The sequence below is a fragment of the Hyaena hyaena genome, unplaced genomic scaffold (genome assembly GCF_003009895.1).
Source record: "Hyaena hyaena isolate Hyena2069 unplaced genomic scaffold, ASM300989v1 scaffold_528, whole genome shotgun sequence".
Taxonomy (NCBI): Eukaryota; Metazoa; Chordata; class Mammalia; order Carnivora; family Hyaenidae; genus Hyaena; species Hyaena hyaena.
Window position 1 is genome coordinate 134,553 of NW_024081158.1, and position 14,536 is coordinate 149,088.

At 43.4% G+C, this 14,536-nt stretch overlaps 1 protein-coding gene across 1 annotated transcript; it reads left to right on the forward strand.

Moving 5' to 3' along the window:
• Positions 1-8,205, forward strand: GATAD1 (GATA zinc finger domain containing 1). The gene is made up of 5 exons (XM_039255452.1): positions 1-436; positions 1,214-1,339; positions 2,959-3,018; positions 4,987-5,170; positions 6,816-8,205. The coding sequence occupies exons 1-5, from the start codon at positions 194-196 to the stop codon at positions 7,004-7,006; spliced, it is 804 nt and encodes a 267-aa protein (XP_039111383.1). The 5' UTR covers positions 1-193; the 3' UTR covers positions 7,007-8,205.
• Positions 8,206-14,536: the final 6,331 nt, after the last annotated feature.

The window sequence follows — 14,536 nt, forward strand, 5'->3', positions numbered from 1 at the left end:
GGGCAAAGAGCGGGTGGGACCGCCTTCCTGCCTCCAGGGGGCAGCGGCCGCGCTCTGGTCGCTTCGTGGTCAGCTCGGCGCCCGCGCCGCTCTTCCTGTCGCTGGGAGTGGCGGGCCGACCAGCGGGCGGCCCGGGCCGGCGGTCGCCATTCCTGTGTCGCTGCGCCCGCGGGCGCCGCCCGAGCCCGCCACGATGCCCCTGGGCCTGAAGCCTACCTGCAGCGTCTGCAAGACCACGTCGTCCTCCATGTGGAAGAAGGGCCCGCAGGGGGAGATCCTCTGCCACCACTGCACTGGCCGGGGCGGCGTGGGCGCCGGCGCGGGGGCGGCTGGCGGGACGGGTGGCAGCAGCGGCGGTGGCGGCTTCGGCGCGGCGACCTTCGCCAGCACCTCGGCTGCCCCTCCGCAGAGCAACGGGGGCGGGGGCGGCAAGCAGGTGAGCTCCTCCGGCCTCTCCCGCCGGCTGAGGCGGATCGGGCTTGAGGTGGGCGGAGGCCGGCCGGGCGGGGAGGGGTCGTGCGCTGGGGCCTTCCGGGATTCTGGCGACCCTGCTAGAGCGGGCCGCCCCCCTCCCACAATGAAAAGATCTTCGTCAATTTGGCCCATTAAGGCACCTTTTGTTATTTTCAGCAATTGAAAGTGTACCGAACGCAAGAAAATTAAAAACCCTTCAGAAGTCCCCTTCGTTGTAGTAACACTTGCAGGAGTAACCAGACATCTCAGTACACACACGTATACACAGACACTAAACAGGATCTTGCTACTGGACCTCTTTCCCTGTAAAAGGTTATTTTACCATTATGTCATATTAAGTAATACCATGTCATTGTCTTAAATGGCTGCATAAGTATTCCACTGTAGGTAGTGCCATACCTAACTCTCGCCCTGGGGCTCGAGAGTTCAGTCGTCAAGGGTTGTCCATTACTATAAACACCTACAAAGTTAGAGTTCTGGCCTTGGCCTAGACTTACTCGCACTCCTGCCTCCCCGCCTTAGTGTGAGTAGTTCACACCTTTTCGGAGGCTGTGGAGATGCTTGCCTAGGGCCCTCCCGTTCTGATTAGCTCCGGTGATTACCCAAGGAGAAGGTTCATTCTTAATTTTTAAAACTCAACATAGAGTGCTTACTCTAGAGTCCTTGTAAGATGGTTGTATCTGGACAGCAATCTTTCTACAATTTTATCTTTTTTGTTCTTTAATTGTTTATATAACAGAGTAAACAGGAAATTCACAGGAGGTCTGCTCGGCTCAGAAACACTAAATACAAATCTGCTCCAGCTGCTGAAAAGAAAGTTTCCACTAAAGGAAAAGGGAGAAGACATATTTTTAAATTAAAAAATGTAAGATGATTGTGGACAGTGTCTTTCACGGTAATGGCATTGTGTGTGTAGTGTGTCTGTCACTGCCTTCATCTCTCATCCGAACTTTGCTCTTGGGAGCCTTTCTGCCATATTCTGGGGAGAGGTCCACCCCTTCCTAAAAGGAAGTTAACTCCCTTGCAGGAGGCTTACTGTTTACAGTTAATAATATCCTTTCTCATTTTTTTAGCTTTGTTTCCACTGGGAAATAAAAATATGAATCTAAAAGAAACCTAAACCTTGAATGCATTTTATTGGGTCCTCTGTGCAAAGGAGGTGGGATTATGGTTCTTGGTATCGCCAGGTATATTCGGGAAAAAAATTTCTTTTTATTCTTTAAAGACTGAAGTAAAAAATACCAGACCTGATTCATTTACATATGTTTGTTATTACAGCCCCAGAAAATGTATCTTACTGACTTATGGTGATCAGTTTGATGAATATGAATAAAAAATTTTGCTAACCGTTTCTTCTGCTGTAAGAAAATAGATGGCCGGCCGACTTGTGCTGGGGGTAGCTGAAGGCACCTTTTGTTGAAGCAAATGCTCAGGAATTTTGTAAACACAGGGGAAAATGGCCAAACAGAAATGTAGACTGCTTTTTAACACCTCAGTATGGTGTTCTTTCCTTTCAGAACAGGAATGCTTCACTTACCAGCAAAGGCATTTCTGAAGTTGGGCATATTCATTTATAAAACACAGGCCCTGCAGTGTATTCTTGTGCAGACTGAAGATGCTTTTCCCATTAAGAAGAGTTGCCTCTAACTTATTTAAGTCTTTTATAGCTTAGTTTTCTTAAAATGAGGCATTCATTAACTAGACAAAGCATGTAAGTAAATGTGCATGTGACTATAGTTGTGTCACTTAAGCCCATGTTTTCCTCTCGTGTGGCTGAATATGCCCTGAAGTTATTTCAGTATCAGTTTCTCTTGCAACCCCTTTCTCCAAGGATGATGCCAAGACATGTCTGGGGAGGCCTGGTTCTTGTGTTGGGGCACACAAGCGTATACTCAGCTTAAGAAGGGATTTCAGTGATGGTCGGGTGGCGGCAAATTTCTAAGAACTCCCAAGAAGCTTCATATAGCCTCAGTTCGGCCTTGCTAGAAAATTACCTCTGATGACAATGAGTATCCTAGCAGTTCCAAAGATAAGCTGAGATGGAAAATGTCTTCAAGGAGACACTTTTTTACCTTGTGTTCACCTACATATTTTTTTATGACTTCTATTCCTGTCATGCCCAGGCCATCGGAGCCGGGACGTTTTTATAACTAGAATGTTAATATGTAATAAAGCTTTGAGAGCGCCTGCAGTAGATCTCGGCAGCATAATCAGAAGCTTGTGCTTTGGTTCTCAGCAATTTTTAAGCTGATGGTAGCAGAAATAGCCATGGAAGTGTTCAGACTGCCTTGCCACAACATTCAGAAAATCGTTTGTCTTTTTATTGCACTCCTTCTCAATAAACGACAGATTTAGGATTTCTGAAGTTACAGAATTCTCATAGATGGCTGGAAAAAATGCCTAGATACACTACACACACATAATACACTATGAATGTGCTAATATTTTTACTTTTTTTTTTTTTTTTTTTTTAATTTTCCCTAGCCCATCAAAGCTCCTGAGTCTGTTTCCACCATAATCACTGCAGAATCGATCTTCTATAAGGTGAGCATCTGTAGGGTTACTGAGGGAAGATTTGGGCCTGTTGTAGGATATGCTGCCAAACGTTGGGTTCGTCCAAATGTCTCTGCTCCTCTGTAGAATGTGTGATTGTTTCTTGTTCTTTTCTAAGCTATTTCCCTCCATAAGTGGCTGGTATAAAACATATCCAGAGCTGCAGGGTAGCTGCTGATTGAAACATGGTATTTTTAAGTATTTTAAGTATCTTAAAATGCTAATGTATAGTGTGAAGTCATGAACGAGTTCATGTGTGCTATGCTGACCTTCCTTCTTATCTGCCTGAAACCCTGAAACCGCCCTGCAAATGAAGGGACTCCTTAACTTAAGTGCCTTCGTCACGTTCAGTGCTCTGTGTATGTACATACACAACACAACACGTTAATAAACACTTACCATGTGCCAGGTACTGCTCGCCTTTTGCCAAGATACTGTCTATGCCTTACAGTTCTGTTTTCATACTATTATATAAAGTTAATATTCAGCATATATTTGAGTGCCTATGTTAAGCAAGGCCCTGTTTTTTATGTGTGTGAAAAAACAAACTAATCATTTGTAATTTGGGAATAATGATTCTATGTGTAGACAAAGTAAACCATAAGTGCAAAGTATTTATATGACAAAGAACCTTGAGTAGCAGCTACAAGGACCAGATGATGATGGATGTGAACCAGCAAGTAGCAGCTTGTGGCCCACATTAACCCTACCTACCCGCCATTAGACATGTGGATGAAGGGTCCACCAGGACCCCTGCAGTTCACTTACTGCAAGTATTTCTTCAGAATTATTTTTAGGATTAAGATGCACAGATCTTTACTGGCTTTACCGGCTGCCAATGCCCTGTTTTGAGTGAAGCAGCAATAAATCACCTGGTCCCTGCAAGTCAAGAATTCCTTCTCTAGCTCAGAACCACACATACCTAAGGAAGTGCTGAGTATCATAGAAGATTTGGATCAGCCATTATAAATGTTCGAAGGAGAGATTATTTACTTTTCAAGACCTAGGGAAGAAGACATGTAACAGGCAGCAGACAAGAGTCATAGTGAGGGCTAGACACAGGACATGTACAGATTAAGTACTTAGCTGTGAAGTGGAGCAGGAATAAGACATGAAGCCTTGAGGGGCACTTGGGTGGCTGCGCCGGGTAAGCGTCTGACTTTGACTCAGGTCACGATCCCGTGGCCTGAGTTCAAGCCCTGCATCGGGCTCTGTGCCGACAGCTCAGAGTCTGGAGTCTGCTTCGGATTCTGTGTCTCCCTCCCTCTCTGCCCCTCCCCAGCTCATGGTCTGCCTCTCTCTCTCTCTCTCTCTCTAATAAACATTAAAAGAATCAATAAATATAAATAAATAAATCCATTTAAAAAAAAAAAAAAAGGCATGAATGCTGGAAATACAGGTAACTGCCTTGTGGGACGTTATCAATGGATGGGAAAGGACCTATCCTGAAGACTGTAATCAGAAGAGTTTCTGTCATTTATTTGGGTTTGAATTTGTCCTGTCCATTATCTTTATGGAGGCCAGTGAGGGAGATGTGTAGAGCGTATTCTCACCAGGTAAGTACTGCTTTTCAGTACAGGACAGAGAAGGACCACTGAGCTGGTAAAGGAGACTCAGCTGCGTTCTCTGCCTTATGTAGCCTTCAGCAAGTCGCTTATCCTGTCTACAGCTAGATGGCTGTGGCCAAAATTATGGGGATAGCACTGTTCCGATATGAAATCAAAGTGTCTTTATAAACAAATATTTTCTCCAGATGCAAGTTTCATATGTGTTGTTTAATTTTTGTTCAAGAGTGAAAAAATTTAGGATTGGCATCAACCGTAGAAACGTTGATGTATTAGACCGTCTCAAAGGTGTTTTACTGACCACTTTGCAAACTGCTTATTTCATGTTAAGGTTTCAGTGCATAGCTGTGGTTATTTTTATTTCAAATATGGGATTATCTTCTATCTCCTCTAGGGAGTGTATTATCAAATTGGAGACGTTGTTTCTGTGATTGACGAACAAGATGGAAAGCCCTACTATGCTCAGATCAGGGGCTTCATCCAGGACCAATATTGCGAGAAGAGTGCAGCGCTGACGTGGCTCATTCCCACCCTTTCGAGCCCCCGGGGCCAGTTTGATCCTGCGTCCTATATCATCGGTGAGTATGACAAGTGGCACAGGTAATTCTCCACTATTATGTAAAGGAATGTTTTAGTCTGCTCAGGCTGCTGTAACAAAATAGCACAGGCCGAGTGCCATAAACACAAAATCTATTTTCTCACAGTGCTAGAGGCTGAAGATCAAGGTGCTGTCAGGATCACTTTCTGATGAGAGATTTCTTCCTGGTTTGCAGGCACCACCTTCTCCCTGAGGCTTCAAATGGCCTTTCCTCCGAGTGTGCACGCTCCTAGCAGCTCTTCCTCTCCTTAGAAGAATGTCAGTCCTAGCAAATTAGGGCTCTACCCTATGACCTCATTTAACCTTAATTACCTCCCCAAAGGCCTCATCTCTAAATACTGTCACGTCTGGGGTTAGGGCCCATATGAATTAGGGGAACTGTAATTCAGTCCATGATAAACATAAGCATCATTAAATATTAAAAAGGAAAGAACTCTGTAGAAAATATGAAAGATATTTTATATAGTTGGAGTTCAAGTGTCATCAATTTTTGAGTTAGGGCAGTATGTACCTACTAAAAAGTGACATGGATAAGGTTTTTCTGAGCGACTCAGGTTAAATTCTATTAAAAGAATTTATTGCTCAAGAATTAGGCTTTTTAGGCACATTTACTTATAAAAATCTAGTTAAAAATAATTTGAAAAGCAGCTGTCCCTATTATTTCTAGCATCTTATGAATTTTCATCATGTGTCCTTCCACATGTCACACATATCATCCTAGACCTTTTATAACATGTCATTGTGTATAGTTGGAATGGCAGCCACTGTCCTCTTATGAATTTCAAAGCTGACAAAAGAAGTATAAATGTCTCTTGTACACTCACAGGGAGAAGTTGCTGATTAATACAATTTAAAAAGTATTCAGAATTTTAAAATTATCCCATATTTTCAGCCTTTCTGCAGAGAGCTGGCATTACTTTTGCAAAGAGTTTTTGTTTTTTCCAGAGGGAACTCAGGGACAAATACCTACTGCTGTTATTCTCACCTATGACTGAAGCTTGATACACCATCAGTTCTAAGTCTTCTGCTTGTAGGTACAAAGAGGAGTGGACTTGCATCTCCCTGACCTATGGGACTGAGTTCTCAGCAGAGGTGGTGATGTGAAGAATCACCTCTGGGGCTCCTCTCCCACCTCTTCCTCTAATCCTCAGACACTCGAGTGGGGAGCATGGCATAGAGGTTCAGAGCACACATGCTGGAGCCAGACTGTCTGGGTTCATAGCCCAGCACATACCAGCTATATGGCCCTGGGCCGTACATTAAGTTCCTTAATCTCTGTCGTCTCATACATAGAAGAGGAATAATAATAGTACCTGCCTCCGAGCAGAGTTGTGACGACTCAAAGTATCCATATATGTACAGTACTTAGAACAGTATGGACATATAATAAACACTGGTGCGCTAATATTATTTTTAGAGTCCTTTCTACATTGAGTCACTTTTTGAGGGAGTTAAATAGTTAAAGTAGAAAAAGTAGTAGAGGGTGACTTCAGAATAACACATGTGTCGAGGACGAATGTCAGGTCACCAGAGTGGTTTGTCCTAGCGTCTAGGAACTTTAACCCTTTGTGAAAAGGACATATATGTTCAAAAGGTGTTTAATCTTTCCATTGACTGACTTTTAGGACCAGAGGAGGATCTTCCAAGGAAGATGGAATACTTGGAATTTGTATGTCATGCACCTTCTGAATATTTCAAGTCACGTTCATCACCGTTTCCCACAGTTCCTACCAGACCAGAGAAGGGCTATATATGGACTCATGTCGGACCTACTCCTGCGATCACTATTAAGGAAACCGTTGCCAACCATTTGTAGTTTAGAGAGTAAAACGTATTTCCGGTTATGTTGGATTCATACTGCTATAAGACATGCCATGTTTCCTTCATGAAATTCCTACATGGAAGGAAGACTAAGAAGTTTTTCCCTAGTACCCAGTAACCAGTAACTTGTTTATTACTAGTCATTGGAAACTGAAAATGGTAACAAGGAATTAAATGACAGGCAAAGACTGTAATTTCCAGGGAGACCATTAAGAACAGGTAGTATCTATTTTTCTCTGTGATTTATTTCTAGAAACTTACTAAATGGATTGTATTTTTCTACAAGAACAAAATAGTAATTAAGGTTTAGATTTCTGACCCCAGGACTTAATCAGATCAAATGTAGCTATAACCAACTGTGTCTATCACAAAGTTACACAAGCTTTATTTTCTCATCTGGAAAATGCTAGATAGACTGTTGGCCACTTTAAAGAAAGTGACTGGTGGATGACTGTATCAGCCTGGGCTTTTAAAAACTTTATTCTATAGCAGATGGATTCAGAAATATTTTTTGATCTTAACAGAGCTGCTCCTTCCTCATTGTTTTTACCTCCCTTTCTCAAACTGAGGCTTCGGGTCAAACCGTAAAATTTTGTAGAGCAGTCAACTTCACGCAAAGCACACAGGAGACACGTAGTGTTCAGGCATCCCACTTGGTAGTTTCGTGACCACTATTAGAACAGCCATTTGGCAGTCATAAAAATGATTAATGGGCCATAAGCATTTAATATCTTTAAAAAGTCTACCTAAGGTTAAACCATCTGCTATAGACTCATAGTAACAGGCCTAAAACAAAGTTTTAGACTTAAAAGCCCTGTTTTCTATGAAATTGTCCACAATTCAGGTATATCAAGTGCAGGTCAGCTAAGTAAGAGAAGAACAATGTGAAAATGGGAAGAAGTAGGGCCCATACATCTTGCTTCTTCTTCTATCGGGACTTAACCAGCATTTTTCAATTCCAAGAAAATTTGTCAGAATCTTATTTAATCATAATGATTTTTGAGTTGTAGCAGTTTTAACTTCACATTTTTCTACACAGTGATGGTTTGTATGTTAGAAGCAAGCAACTGTAGATAGCTCTATGTGCATAGTTATCTCCATAAAAGTTACAGTAAAATTTATTGTAAATACTATTGTAAATAGCTAAGTGCCAATATTCAAACTTTTGGATTAAAATGTATTTTTCATATTGTATTTACTTTGGATTTATTTCATTTAAACAATCAAATGTGGGGCTTTCTATCTAAAAATGGTATAGAAAACACCATGGTTCTACTCCTAATTTGGAGCAACAGATTGATCAATATAGAATTGATTTTAGGAAACTTTCAAAGAATGGCTGATTGAGAAAAGAAATACTTAATGTAAGATACTTATTAAAATGAGGAAATAATGGGGGACCCGGCTGGCTCAGCTGGGGGAGCATGATACTCTTGGTCCTGAGGTTGTTAAGTTCAAGCCTCACACTGGGTGTACACATTACTTAAAAATGAAATCATTTAAAAATTAATAAAATTAGTAAATACTGAAAAAAACAGTATACTTACCATTTGTTTATAAATTGGCAAATACTTCTATAATATCTTTTAAAATAAAGATTGAATTTTCACTTTCTTCCTCAACGAATACCAATAGTTCCTACCACTCAGGGTAAATTCATTCCTTTTCTTCTGTTATTGAAGGCCTGCCCGATAGGGCCCCAGTTTATACTCCCAGCCTCGTCTGCCCCTTCTCCCCACCACTGAAATGTTTCCCCTAACATCCTCCTCATCTTCCTGGCCAAACCTTTATTCATATTGTTTCCTTCAATTTCACCCCAATAGGCCTTGCTTAAGGCGCTCATATTCTCACTCTCCATGAGACCCTTCCAGTTTCCCCATGGTTCCTGGAAATCTGTGAATATTCTATTCTGTTGTTGCTTTTAAGTTTCTGCTTCTGTTGCCCTCACCCCACCTCTGTGTTTCCTGGGGGACAGAGATGGTATGTTTCATTTACTCATTTTTATAAGCCCCACAGCACCTAACTTAAGTCTTTACTTATGGGAGTTGTTAGTTAGAATCCAAATTATGGACTCTATGGATGTTGTTACTAAAATGCCTATTAATACTTTAGTTATAGTTTAGTTACATCATACTAACTAGTAATACTAGTTAATAATAACTTTGGCTCTAATTTCAAATTTAAAGTACAGTCAAGTAGAATTTCAGATTGTTATATTCTAGAATCAGATGAATATTTTTAAGATTGTTTTAACAGGATGTTTTTAAGAGGAGCTTTAAATAGTTCTTGTACACAAATAAATCTTAATGTGAGTATCTGGAAAATTTATCCCAAGCCATTCAGGTTCTCAGCTGATGCAGGTTCAAGTTTGCCCTTCCTCTCCTGTCCCTCACCTTCCGTTCTAGACCACCTGCCCCACTGGCCCCAGTACCAGACACAGAAGCTACAGCCTTACAGAAGACTGTTCAACAGGCTCCCACATTTTGTGAAGTAAAATTTCCATTATGGATCCTTTATTCTAGATCATCCCTATTGGTTCTGTTTTTCTGATCAAATACTGACAAAGTTACTGAGGCTCTGAAGGATAAGGCAAGGAACCGCTGTTTTTTATTATAAGCTATTTAGAAGTATTTGGCCTCTTTCTTTCTTTTTCCTTCCTTCCTTCCTTTTTTTACTTCAATAAGTTTTTTAAATTGAAAGGTAATGAGGTCACATAGGGAAAGGTGGACAGATGGAATTATAAACTTTTTATTTATATAATGATTATTACTATTTTTTAACTAAGCTGTACGCCCATTGTGGGGCTTGAACTCATGACTCTAAGATCAGCCAAGCACCCCGTTATATAGTGTGCTTGCATTTTTTCTTTTTTTAAATCAGTGGGCATCTTTAATGTTTTTTTTGTTGTGTTAATTTTTTTTTTAATTTTTTAAGTGTTTATTTTTGAGAGAGAGACAGAGTACAAGCAGGGAATGGGCAGAAAGAGACAGAGACACAGAATCTGAAGCAGGCTCCTGGCTCTGAGCTGTTAGCAAAGAGCCCCGATGCAGGGCTTGAACTCACGAACCGGGAGATGATGACCTGAACTTACCCGACCAAGCCACCAAGGTGCCCCAAGACAGAGGCTCCTGTGCTGGGTTAGGACATTAAGTGGCTCCTGTGTCTAGTAAAAACTCTGCATTCTTCAATGAGAAAGAATGAAATCTGGCCATTTGTAGCAAAGTGGATGAACTCGAGGGTGTTATGCTACGTGAAATAGAAGGACAGATACCATGTTTTCACTCATATGTGGAATAGGAGAAACTGAAGAGGACCATGGGGGAGGGGAAGGGGAAAAATAGGAGAGGGAGAGAGGCAAACCATAAGAAACTCTTAAATACTGAAAACAAACTGAGGGTTGATGGGGGTGGAGGAGAGGGGCATGGAGGAGGGCACTTGTGGGGATGAGCACTGGGGTGTTATATGGAAACCAACTTGACAATAAACTATAAAAAACAAAACAAAACAAACAAACAAAAACCTATGCCTTCTTACCTGCCTCATTAAGGATTACCCCCACGTTCCTTCAGTGAGATCTAGAGATGTCCAGAAGGCTTGGGCCTCTTCAGTCCCCAGCCTTTTCGACCATTAACGGCTTAGGGATTGGTCCCTCTTCCCTCAAAGCTGGGGACAATCCCTTTTTTAGTGGCCATCTTATTTGCAGAAGGCACACTGATTGGGATCTAGCTCTTAGCAAATAGGAGGCTCTGGCCTGGCTTTATCAGGCTCTGGGTCCACAATCCTAGGAAGTAGGTATCTCTGGGGTGGCATGGAGCCAATGGCAGGTGCTATAAATTAGGCGTGCCACCTGCTGTAAGTGATTTTGTCTACTTCTTCTGCCCTGTCCCTGTTGTTAAATACAGCAAAGGCCTGTGATCCACAGTTGGTTCACAGGAGTCTGAGGCACTGTGGTTGCCTCCTGGAAACTTCCCCTGATATCTGGGGCAGCTTGCAGGGTAAAATGCCCAGCTAAAAGAGACTGCCCCTCTGGAGAATTAGGGTCAGTACTGTGGTGCCTAATGGGGTATCTCTTGATAGGATGGGGCCCCCCATGTGGGGTAGAAGCCAGTGGGATGGGAGGTGAATGAATTCACCTGAGGGAGAACCAAGGAGATAGAGGTTTATCGAACACACCGCAAAGGAGAGGCAGGCAGGACAGCAGAGGAAGACACTGTCTACCACCAGGCAGTGGGAAGGGCTTGCGTTTTAGGGGGGAAGGTGCGGAGGTGTGGCCACATCTGGAATTTTCCCTTTTTTGGTAACTGTTACTGGGTGTAAGTAGCCCGTTAATCAGCTAGGGACCGTGCATATTTTGGGGTGGGTCACCTGAAAGGCTCGTCTGCATTCAGCCAGGTGGTCACTGTGGCCCTTTCTGCATTCCACTGCCCGAGCCTGTTTGCCTAAAAGCGGCCTCCACAATATTAGTATAGTATATTTCCCAAGGGCTTCTACCAATCTCCCTTGGAAGAGAACTGGATTTTCATCCTTCCCTGGAGTTAATTTCTCTCATGTGTCACAGTTAACTAGTTTTACTATACATCACTCCATTCCTTCAGTTAAACAAGTTATCATAATTTCTCTCATCTAGGTCTCCTGGAGCCCATTGATAATTCCACTGGAGGTCCCCATCTGGGGCTCTTTCTCCTCTTTCTCCTCCAGCGTCCCTGATTATGAGTTGCCACCTCATTGGCTTACTTCCAGGCACCATTCAATATTCTAGCTTTCTCTTCTGCAGTACAACAATGGGGCAACAAAATCTGTAAATCTCCCCAGGTCAAATTGAAGGTCAGTGTTAACCTAGCAAATTTCTCAGTGAATCTGGCTGGCCCTCAAAGAACCAGCCAAACTTTTCCATACATTAAGACAAATCACTCATGGAGAATGGCACATGTGCCCCAAAAGTCCCTCCATCGCCACCTGCAGTCTCCCTAAGTGGAAACCCAGAGGCCCTGAGTTCGGTGGGTTGATACTGAATGTCTCCTGGAGCAACAGCAGAACTTGGTTCACAGAGCCCAGGTGGATACAGGTGGGGCACATCTGAATATGAATAAGACTCACTGGATCAGAAGGGGCTCAGCAGGACTGGCCTTTGTGTCCGAAGTCTCATTAGATGCAGGGACCCTCCTTCTGGGGGGGATGGGCTTTCAAGGAGGGGAGCATCCAACCTGTCAGATTTTTTTCAATTCTGAAAAATAAGTTATGTACATTCTATAATTTTCCTTTAATTTTGAGTCTTGATATAGTGCCATAAAGGCCATTACATATGGGATTTCCTCCCACCTATTCTCCTATTTACAAAGCAGTTCAAACTATAAGATGGTGTTAACACCCCATTCTTAGGCCAGACCTCTTGGTCTTGCAGTTGATATTGAGGCCAAGTTTCATTACAATGCAATATTAATTTCTTTCTCTTTAAATCACCCAATTTAGGGGCACCTGGGTGGCTCAGTCGGTTAAGCGTCTGCCTTCGGCTCAGGTCATGATCTCACAGTTCGTGGGTTCGAGCCCCACATCGGGCTCTGTGCTGACAGCTCAGAACCTGGACCCTGCTTCAGATTCTGTATCTCCCTCTCTCTCTGCCCCTCTCCTGCTCATGCTGTCTCTCTCTCTGTCTCTCTCTCTCAGAAATAAGTAAAATGTTTTAAAAAATTAAAAATAAATAAATAAATCACCCAATTTAAACTGTGCCCAATTCTCTAGGATGCACCCTAGTGGAGTCTTGGGATGCTCACAGCTGCCCCTGTTTAGGACCTGCCTGTGGGGATTGTTTGGTGACAGTATGGCTCCCCTCTGTCACACAGGACCCAGATTCTGCACTTTCGTTTGCCTGCCTTCATCTTTCCAAGCGCAAGAGGAAAGCAACAGCAGCTCGCTCTGCTAAGGTTTCTGATGGAGTCTGCTGGATGATTATCCTGAAATTAAGTGGGTCATACAAATGGGCAGAGGAAGTTGGACTCGCGAGCCTAGAACACGGAATTTGGCAAAACAGACGTTTTAAAAGGCACTTGAGTCAGAAATAGACAAAGGACAGGTCTGGATGTTGTCCTTCCAGATAAATACAACAAAAGGATCCAAATGCACAACAGAAGTCAAACAGCTGTGTTGCATTAACCAAAAAGTCAGGTTGGTTGCAAAGGGAGGATAAGATCCTAGGGAAGTATTGTCAGCAATGCCAGACAGCTGAGGTAGAGTAAAGAGGCCCTGGCCATGGTGGTCCTGGCTGAGTGAATTGGATAAAAGTCCCAGGGTTTCCTAGAAACCAAAGAGACAGATCGGTTTTGAAAGATAAGGAATTATGCCATTCATCAATGTGATGATAGTAATACAGACAAACCGAATCCTGTAAACGGGATAGTTTCCAACGTGCCTGTAAAGAATAGTGAAGCAAGGGGCGCCTGGGTGGCTTAGTCGGTTAAGCGTCCGACTTTCGCTTAGGTCATGATCTCGCGGTTCGTGGGTTCGAGCTCCACGTCGGGCTCTGTGCTGACTGCCAGCGCAGAGCCCAGAGACTATTTCAGAGTCTGTGTCTCCCTCTCTCTCTGACCCTCCCCTGCTCACGCTGTCTCTCTCTCTCTCCTAGAAATAAAGATATTAAAAAAAAAAAAAAGAATAGTGAAGCAAACAGCTCAAAGGGGAAGTGAGAAGAAGCAGAGAGAAGGAAGGAAGTAGACACCTCTGGACGTGCCCAGCGCTGCCGCCAAGCCTGTGACACAGCAGACACAGCAGCACAATGGGGTCCGGCACTGTGAGCAGGAGGGTGTGGTCTACAAAAGACAGAAAACCAGCTTGGGTGTAAATCCCACTCCCTCATACCTGCCACAGCTCCAGCCTGCCGTGTGTCTTCTCTACCATCATCCAATAACCCAGCCCCATGGGGGCCGCAGGACCATCCTTTGGTCCAAAATCAGGATCGTCCAAGAATCTTCAAGGCAGTTCTACTGTCCTGGAATTGCCTCAGTTCAATCCTGATGTCCCAGAACTGCAAGGAGACACCTGGCCGTGGACAAAAGAGTAAAGAGAGAGTTAGGAGTCCAAACTCTGTTCTAGGGGAACGAAGTGGTGGGTGGAATATGCTACTTACAGGGATAACATCCCAGAGAGTCACCAAGGGGCCGATCTTCCTCTCCGATGTGTCTCGGCTTCTCTGGAGCAGCAGAAGTCTAAAGTGGCCATAGGGGCTTTTCATAGCACTGGATGATTGATCCTTCTGTGTGTGTTCCTGGCCGAGCCAGAAATTAATTTCCATGAAAGAGAGTTCCCTATAGGACTGTTGCCTTTGGTGGGAAGGAGCAAGTATCCCGTTTCTTCGGAGCTGAGTGACTCAGTCTCTTATGCCAACTAATAACCTTGAAACTGTCCAGAAGCCAGAGTGAAGAGACTTTGCAGTGAAGGTAAAACTGCGAGCCTGCAGAGCACACAGGGAGAGGGAGTACACTCCTGTGGTCACCTGAGTAACTAGCCTGGGGAAATGCGGAAATGCACGAGT

Excerpts from the sequence above, each read along its gene's own strand:
- GATAD1 (XM_039255452.1), top strand. The coding sequence starts at position 194 with ATGCCCCTGGGCCTGAAGCCTACCTGCAGCGTCTGCAAGACCACGTCG. Across the intron at positions 437-1,213 it reads GGGGCGGGGGCGGCAAGCAG|AGTAAACAGGAAATTCACAG; the intron begins GTGAGCTCCTCC and ends TTTATATAACAG. Across the intron at positions 1,340-2,958 it reads ATATTTTTAAATTAAAAAAT|CCCATCAAAGCTCCTGAGTC; the intron begins GTAAGATGATTG and ends AATTTTCCCTAG.